The sequence below is a fragment of the Eulemur rufifrons genome, chromosome 7 (assembly GCF_041146395.1).
Source record: "Eulemur rufifrons isolate Redbay chromosome 7, OSU_ERuf_1, whole genome shotgun sequence".
Taxonomy (NCBI): Eukaryota; Metazoa; Chordata; class Mammalia; order Primates; family Lemuridae; genus Eulemur; species Eulemur rufifrons.
This window is the reverse complement of record NC_090989.1, coordinates 107,817,979-107,826,963: the sequence shown is the minus strand read 5'-3', so window position 1 is coordinate 107,826,963 and position 8,985 is coordinate 107,817,979. Positions and strand designations below refer to the sequence as shown.

The 8,985-nt window shown below is 46.9% G+C and overlaps 1 protein-coding gene across 3 annotated transcripts in view; it reads left to right on the top strand.

Moving 5' to 3' along the window:
- The first annotated feature begins 3,591 nt into the window (after nt 1-3,591).
- TSC22D2 (TSC22 domain family member 2) overlaps nt 3,592-8,985 on the top strand; it is a 49,172-nt gene continuing 43,778 nt past the window's right edge. For all 3 annotated transcript variants that reach the window (XM_069473092.1, XM_069473091.1, XM_069473093.1), the window contains exon 1: nt 3,592-6,547. In XM_069473092.1, the coding sequence (XP_069329193.1) occupies nt 4,605-6,547 (1,943 nt within the window). In that variant the 5' untranslated portion in view covers nt 3,592-4,604. The remainder of the gene's footprint in view (nt 6,548-8,985) is intronic.

Here is an 8,985-nt window from a genome sequence, read left to right as displayed (position 1 = left end):
ACCATGTATAGCAGCGGTCTCCAACCTTTTTGGCACCAGGGACTGGTTTCACGGAAGACAATGTTTCCACGGATGGAGGTAGGGATGATTTCTGACTAATTTAAGTACATTTATTGTGCAGTCAAACCTCTCTGCTAATAACAATCTGTATTTGCAGCCACTCCCCAATGCTAGCATCACCACCTCAGCTCCACCTCAGATCATCAGGCATTAGATTCTCATAAGGAGGGCAACCTAGATCTCTCCCATGCACCATTTACAGTAGGGTTCACACTTCTGTGAGAATCTAATGCCACCAATGATCTGACAGGAGGCGGAGCTCAGGCAGTGATGCAAGGGATGGGGAGCGGCTGTAAATACAGATGAAGCTTTGCTGACCCACCACTGCTCACTTCCAGCTGTGGGGCCGGTTCCTAACAGGCCATGGACCAGTACTCATCAGTGGCTCAGGCGTTGGGGATCACAGATGTATAGGACAGTCAAACTGGAGACTCTTAGAAGTAGTTAAGGATTCCCACAGCCTCCATGTATTGTTTCTGGGTGCAGGCATGGACTAGATAACTGCATTGACTCCTAGTCTTGAAGTTTGGGACTCCAGGGACCTCTTTATTCTAGCGAGTTAGACTACCATGTTACTTAATAACTCTCCATACACAGAGAGTATGTACTTGCACATTATCTCCTGCTTTCTATTATCTTAATAAGTTATTTATAGGCTTTTAATTTTTTTTTTTTTTTTTGAGACAGAGTCTCACTCTGTTGCCCAGGCTAGAGTGAGTGCCGTGGCATCAGCCTAGCTCACAGCAACCTCAAACTCCTGAGCTCAAGCGATCCTCCTGTCTCAGCCTCCCGAGTAGCTGGGACTACAGGCATGCACCACCATGCCCGGCTAATTTTTTCTATATATATATATATGTTTTTAGCTGTCCATATAATTTCTTTCTATTTTTAGTAGAGATGGGGTCTCGCTCTTGCTCAGGCTGGTCTCGAACTCCTGAGCTCAAACGATCCGCCCACCTCGGCCTCCCAGAGTGCTAGGATTACAGGCGTGAGCCACCGCGCCCGGCCATTTAAAGGCTTTTAATTCTTTGTGGACCAATTTATGAATTACGTAGATTTTTATAGTTTGGATATAGTTACATCAATTTATGTCCTCTGTACATTAATTTCAGACTTACTTGCAACAATCAAATTTCTTATTTCTTCATAGCAGTTTGATGCAATAAATTCTCCACATCTTTTAAGGGCAAATGTATAAAAATAGCTAGGGCCTTTAAACTTTTGGAAAACATTACTTTTAAGAGAACACATACAAATCCTTAACCATCTAAATGAAACATTTTAATTTTATAAATCATATTTTTTTAAAGATGTCTTTTAACATCTTTAACCTACTTTTTACCATTTAGCCCAATTCTTGATCTCTTCTAAATTATCTTTCTCTATTTTCATTTCACAATAAATCCTTTATATATTCTTTAAGGAGAAATGGCCTTACAGACTACTTCAAGATTTTTCCTTGAAATGTGTGATTTAAGAGTATCATAACAGGCCGGGCGCAGTGGCTCATTCCTGTAATCCTAGCACTCTGGGAGTCCAAGGCAGGTCGATCATTTGAGCTCAGGAGTTCGAGACCAGCCTGAGCAAGAGCGAGAGAATCTCTACTAAAAATAGAAAGAAATTATATGGACAACTAAAAATATATATAGAAAAAATTAGCCAGGCATGGTGGTACATGCCTGTAGTCCCAGCTACTTGGGAGGGTGAGGCAGTAGGATGGCTTGAGCCCAGGAGTTTGAGGTTGCTGTGAGCTAGGCTGACGCCATGGCACTCTAGCCTAGGCAACAGAGTGAGACTCTGTCTCCAAAAAAAATTAAAAAAAAGAGTATCATAACAAGTAATTTAGAAGTTTATGTGGTAAGATAACATAAAGGGATAAGCAGGCATACCATACTTATTTCTCCAAAAGCCACACCATCAACACCACCCATTGATAACCATTTTAAACAATCTGGTAAATCAATCCAAAATTAAATTAATCTTTTATAAATTCATACTGGATTTAACAAGTTGATCCAATTTATTGATGGAAAAGTGTCTCTAACAATTACTGAAATTTCAGATTCAGAAGTGAAACATTCCATTAGCTATCTCTTGCCACAATAGCAGCATAATATTACACTTTGTTCCTTTATTTTCTCCCACCCCCTTAATAAACAGGGATGTTATTATGTGGTCTTATTTCACATCCTGACCTCATTCACTTGGGTTTGGACAACATGGTTTTTACTAAGGTTAAAAGATCTAGCTCTATATATTGCTTACAACTAAGCACCTAAACAATTCTCTGCAAATTTTAATTCTCAAAACATCTTTTGGGATAAAAAGTATTTCTTGTCTTCAAAGGTTAGAGAACTGAGTAGAATGATTTACTGATTTAGGTCATCATGATGTGACTGCTAAAGCTGCAGTAAACATGAAATCTGGATTTCCAGTAAGACTTCTTAGATTTAACCTAAATGATGACTTCTTTAGTCTGTCAAAGTTCAAGAGCCCACCCTCAATTTGTTAACTGTTTAAAAGAATGGCCTTACCATTTTCTTTGGCCAGAAAGTAGCTACAAGATGATAAATTTGCCAGTACTTTCATAGTTGCTATTTGTATTAGGACAGGAAAGGGTGCTTTCTGACTTTATAGGTTGTTCATGGCCCAATCCAAACCATATAACACCTTGGCTCCAACTAAGAGTTTTAGAATAAACAAAAGGCAGAACTATAACTATTTAACGCAGTAGGTTCTACATTTATGGAGCCCGTAAGCTGATTTCGTGCTGAAAGTAAAAACAGTCCAAGAGTTTAAATGAACTCTTCGATCCTGGAATCATAGCAAATTCAGGAAATTTAGGAATATGTTGGTAACCCGTAATCTTTTTTTAAACCGACTTCACCCTGGGCAAGTACCTATCCTCTGATGCCGTTGTTGGAGACAGCATTTCTGGCTGAAAAAATCATTTTTCTGATTCAATCTGGCTTGCTGTTCCTGATTAATCATCCCCACTTCTCTCGACATTTCACTCCTCTGACTACAGTGGTCAACATTTTTTTTTTCAGGACTTCTTAAGTGATTCGGTTACTCCAGCCGTATCCCTCTTTATTCCATCTAAAACCCCCCAACCCCCATTCGTACCGCCCTCGTTTCACTAAGATTTTGCTAAACATTAGACGCAGCACATGACCTCCAGTCTTCCAGTGTCTCATAACAAACCGATATAAAAACATTCGATTAGTGCAACTGTAAGCTTCTCTTGGCTTGGAATTTAAAATTGTCTTTCGCTCTTCAACACTTAAACAACCTTCAGCGCAAATTTTAAATTTAAAAATTTTAAATAAAGAAACCGCTCCCCTTTTTTAACCTTTAGCCCCGCCCATCGCCTCCCCCCCTTCAAGCCTCCATGCGAAACTGCTGGAAACCAGAGGGGGCGGGGCGCTGACGTCACGACGCCGGTGCGTCACGGAACGGCGGCGGCTGCGGCGCTGGCGGTGGCTGCGGCAGCGGCGGCATTTTAGTCGGCAGCGGCGGCGGCCACGGGGCTGCTGCTCCTCCCAGCATCCCTGGCGCGGCCATTTCAGCCCCATCTTGGCCGAGGGGAGGGAGCTGCAGCCGCCTCTTCAGCAGTTTGAATTTCAGTTTCTCTTGGTACGAATCCGGCGCACCAAGGAGGAGCCGAAGAAGCAACCACCGCTACCTCACACAGCGGAGCGCCTCTGCTCGCTGGCCTGCGGTCTGCCGCCGCCCCTCACTCTCTCAAGAGCCGCGAGGGGAGGCCGAGACCGCCGCCGCCGCCCGCGGGGGTGGCTCCCCCTGTAAGGGGAGGACCGAGCCGGCTTTCTCCTCCCCCAGAGCGGGTTTCCGCCAGAGACAGTCGACATGTCCCTGGGGCTGAGCTCCGGCTAGAGCCGGGGAGGGAGGGCCGCCCGCCCGCGCCGCAGCCCCGCCGCCTGTCAGCGGACCTTCAGCCAACCCCGGCCCGCGGTTTCTGGCTGAATTAGGAATCTTCGGCTCCGGACACGCCACTCTTTCCCCTTCTTCCCTCAGTCTGAGAGCTCGGAGCGGACGCCGGCACTGGCCTGAGGAGCCTGAGCGGGGCAGCACCGCCCCTCACGCCGCCGCCGCCGCCTCCTCCTCCTCTCTCCTCCCTCCCACTCCCACCCCCAGTCAAGGCCTGCTGACCGCGCGGAGCTGGACTGAACACGGCGGCCCGGAGACGGGAGAGGAAGCAGCCGGCCCGCCCCTGAGATCGCGCTCTCGCCGCCACTGAGGGGATTGAATTGAGGCGCCGCGGCTGCGGGAGGTGAAAAGGAAGGAGGAGCCGCCGCGGGACTGAGACGGGGGCAGAGCCGAAGAGACCGACGCTGAAGGAAACGGGGAGGAGGATGTCTCACCGAGCGGCCGGGGCCCGGATCAGCCTGTGACTCTTACAGCGGCGGGCCTCAGACCCCAGCGCGGACTCGGACTTTGTCTTTGGGGGTCCGTGCTCTGCCCTCCCCAGTTTCCGGCAGGATCCCAGAGGAGCCGGCGTGCCTCTCTGCTCTCCAGCCTTCACCATGTCCAAGATGCCGGCCAAGAAGAAGAGCTGCTTTCAGATCACCAGTGTCACCACGGCCCAGGTGGCCACTAGCATCACGGAGGACACCGAAAGCCTGGACGACCCGGACGAGTCACGCACAGAGGACGTCTCCTCAGAGATTTTCGACGTCTCTCGGGCCACGGATTATGGCCCTGAGGAGGTCTGTGAGCGCAGCTCCTCTGAAGAGACGCTCAACAATGTTGGGGATGCAGAGACTCCCGGGACCGTCTCCCCAAATCTACTCCTGGATGGGCAGTTGGCGGCCGCAGCGGCTGCTCCCGCCAACGGAGGAGGAGCCGTTTCAGTCCGGAGTGTGGCTGGGGCGCTCGCCAATACCGTGGCGGCGGCTGCCACCTCAGCCCCCGCCTCCGGAGCACCGGGCGGGGGCCCATCCGCTGGGCCAGGGACTGCAGCCCCGGCTCAGCCTCCCGCAACTTGTAGTTCCCGTTTTCGCGTGATCAAGCTGGACCACGGGAGCGGGGAACCCTATCGACGCGGCCGATGGACGTGTATGGAATACTATGAGCGGGATTCAGACAGCAGCGTCCTAACCAGGTCCGGGGATTGCATTAGACACAGCAATACTTTTGACCAGACTGCAGAGCGGGACAGCGGCCTGGGCGCCACCGGAGGGTCGGTGGTGGTAGTGGTGGCCTCCATGCAGGGGGCGCACGGGCCCGACTCGGGAACTGACAGCTCCTTGACTGCTGTGTCACAGCTACCCCCGTCAGAGAAAATGAGCCAGCCCACTCCGGCCCAGCCGCAGAGTTTTAGCGTTGGGCAGCCACAGCCGCCGCCGCCCGTAGGTGGGGCTGTGGCTCAAAGCTCGGCTCCACTACCGCCGTTCTCGGGAGCTGCGGCCGGGCCTCAGCCAATGATGACAGCCGCGCAACTAAGCCAGCCCCAGGGAACGGGGCTGGGTGGACAGGGTCTGCCGCCGACGAATGTAACCCTGGCGCAGCCGGCCATGCCCCTGCCTTCGCAGCAGGGCCTGACCGTCGGCGCTTCTGCAACGCAACAGCCCCAGCAGTTTGCGTATCCCCAGCCGCAGATACCGCCGGGACATTTGCTGCCCGTCCAGCCCTCCGGCCAAAGTGAGTATCTGCAGCAGCACGTGGCCGGCCTGCAGCCGCCAAGCCCCGCACAGCCCTCGTCCACGGGTGCCGGAGCGAGCCCTGCCTCGGCGGCCAGCCTTCCCGTGGGCACCGGCCAGAATGTCTCCTCAGCGGGCGCGCAGATAATGGGCGCGTCTTCCCTGCCCAGTGAAGCCGTAGCCCCGGGGCCAGGACCAGCGCAAGGCGGACAGGCGGCGCCTTGTCAGCCGGCTGGAGTGCCCCCAGCTGCTGTGGGAGGCGTGGTGCAGCCTTGCTTGGGTCCTACAGGGGCAGGGCAGCCCCAGTCCGTGCCTCCGCCGCAGTTGGGTGGCAGTGGTCAGCTGTCAGCCGTACCTGGTGGCCCTCACGCCATGGTGCCCGGAGTTCCAAACGTGCCTGCAGCCGTGCCCGCTCCAAGCGTGCCTAGTGTGTCTACCGCTTCTGTTACTATGCCAAATGTACCCGCGCCTCTGGCCCAGTCGCAACAGCAGAGCAGCCATACACCAGTTAGCAGGAGCAGCAGCATAATCCAGCATGTTGGGCTGCCCTTAGCGCAAGGCACACACAGTGCACCAACAAGTCTACCACAGTCTGACCTAAGCCAGTTTCAGACTCAGACTCAGCCTTTAGTTGGGCAAGTTGACGATACTAGAAGAAAATCAGAACCCCTACCTCAACCACCACTTTCTCTCATTGCTGAAAATAAGCCTGTTGTGAAGCCTCCTGTTGCAGATGCCCTGGCAAACCCCCTTCAGTTAACACCTATGAACAGTCTGGCCACCTCTGTGTTCGGCATAGCTATTCCCGTTGATGGTGATGAAGACAGGTATGGAAATCTTTATTTTAAATATTTGTTAGAAATGCTTGGCCAACATTGTTGTTTAGGATGCACCTCTAGGGAGATTTCTTTTTTCAGTTGAGGCCCTTAGCATTTTTAAATATAAAACTGAGTTTGTATATGGTAAAATTGATTTAGGTTGCTGATATAAAAGTGTAATGAGAGAATTGGTCTTGTCACAGTTGTTTAAAAGCACTAAAATGGGTAGGGATGCATTGTGTATCCAAACGGTGAATTTTAGCTTAATCCTTATTTAAAGGTGGCAGCTAGTATGTTATGCTTCCATAGGATTGTCCATTTCTTAGATATTAATCACACTTGAACACTTAAGGGCATAGAGTTTTATCAGTGTGGGTTTTGAGGCTGAGACATAAAATTATTTACAAATTTTCCATTCTGGTAAACCAGAAGGACTTCTAGTGAAAAGAGATCCGCGTAGGGAATCTCCTTCAGTGTGTCTGGAAAGGCTGGAGAGATAATGGTGAAATGTCAAATCCAGCTTTGAAGATCATGCTTAGTTCTGCCTTTTAATAAAAAGGGGTAGAAGGTCCTGAGGCTTCCCAAGATACTACTTTTTTTTCTTTTGGTTAAGCAAAAAAATGTATTGGAAAGATGTTCTTATCTTCCACCAGCCATTTTACTATAGGAAAGGGAGGTATGAGATTCTTTGACAGTAGTAAAAACTGTAGTTCTTGAAATTGAGTAACTTTACAATAAAAGTATAAATGTCAATAATTGGCTTCCTATATTTAGGGATGCTTTTTTAAGGGTTTAGTTGAAAATTGGTGTTTTGCTACACCAGTTCACAACAGTTGATGTTATGGTTTGATGAGAAATTTCAGTGATTTTTAAGGAAATGTCAGGTAGATATTCTGTGTGTGTATATATGTAGCAAATTTTTGAAAGCTGACTTGTTCCAATGTTTTTAAATTACATATAAAAATTACAGAAAACGTTTCAGGTATTTTACAGTTAGACATTTATTTGCTGGGGTTTTGTTTTGTGAGTGGTTAATTTTAGATGTTTTTAAAAGATCAAAATTAATGTTATGGATTTCTAGAATAATTGATATGTAGAAGAATACAATGAGATAACTATGTTAAAGCTTTTTCTTTCTCTGTTTCTTCTGAGTTCCTTCACATTTTTTTAACTTCCCATTTCTTGTATTTTTGTTATATACTTCTATTGGTTTGAAAGATGTTCACTGAAATTCATTTATCTTCAAAGTTCATCTTTTATTGTAGGCGACTTGTTTATGGGGAGTCTTTCTTCCACTTGAGAACGCTTAGAGAATACCACGTGTCTATAAGTGAGCTCAGCTAGCCAGTCATTGAGAAATTTTTTATGGATGGGACTACCAAGTAAAGAAACTGACTCCATAGGCCACTCAGAAAAATCCCTCTACGTTTATAGTTGCTCCCATTTTCACACATAGGGGCACACTTGAAACGCAGATTGAGTTTATTTTTTCACCTTTGGTGATAGTCAACAGGCATCTTCCCTTCTGTATCTGCCAGAAGCCAGTTTTCTTTTCTGATGAGTTGGTAAATAACCTTTTGCTTACCTCTCTCTTCCTGTATACTGCCCCATATCTCTTCAAGAAATGATAACTGGTTTCCCGACTTCCCACCCTTTCCATACACACACACACACACACACACACACACACATATGCAGGCATGCACACATGAATGAAGAATACATTTTCCCTCCTCTTCACACCTCTCAGTTTACAGTGTACATAATTACATTCTTCAGAACTTAAATATGATGGTACAGCATGAGGCAGAGAGTTCTGTAGGTAAATGGAAACTCTGAGATATATTCTTTAGAGTATGACCTCAAAGATGCATTTATTTCTCCTCTTACGGTAATCCTAAAAATCTCATTTCCAAACTTGTGAATATTTGAACTACAGATACTACTGTATCAGTATTCTTATCAATTGCAACAGTTTTAATTAATGCAGTGCAGGGGTTTTGATGTTTGTGTAGTCGTATTTTAAGGGTACTTCCTTCCCTCACCCTAATCTTGTAAAATCTACATTGTTTATCAAATGTGCATTTCTAATTTTTGTTATAGTCTTTCTTTGGTTTTTTATTTAACATGCTGGTTTCCAAGATGTAATTTTACACATTTGACTGTTTTGTCACTGGACCAACATACCTGGTGAAGGAATAAATCCATTAAGTAGAAACAGTATTTTGTTGTTTTTTTTTTTGTTGTTTTTTTTTTTAATGGAAGGCCTTTGTAAAAGAGAGCATTTTAAAGTTTTATGTTGGAAATTAAATAACACAGTTTTCCAGGCATATGTTTAAATTACCGAGATGAGTACTTTTGAGGAGATAGTACTAACAAAAAATCTTAATTTTAATATGATTTTGAGTTGCCTTGCTTAGTTAAAATCTGAATGCAGTTTTATATGC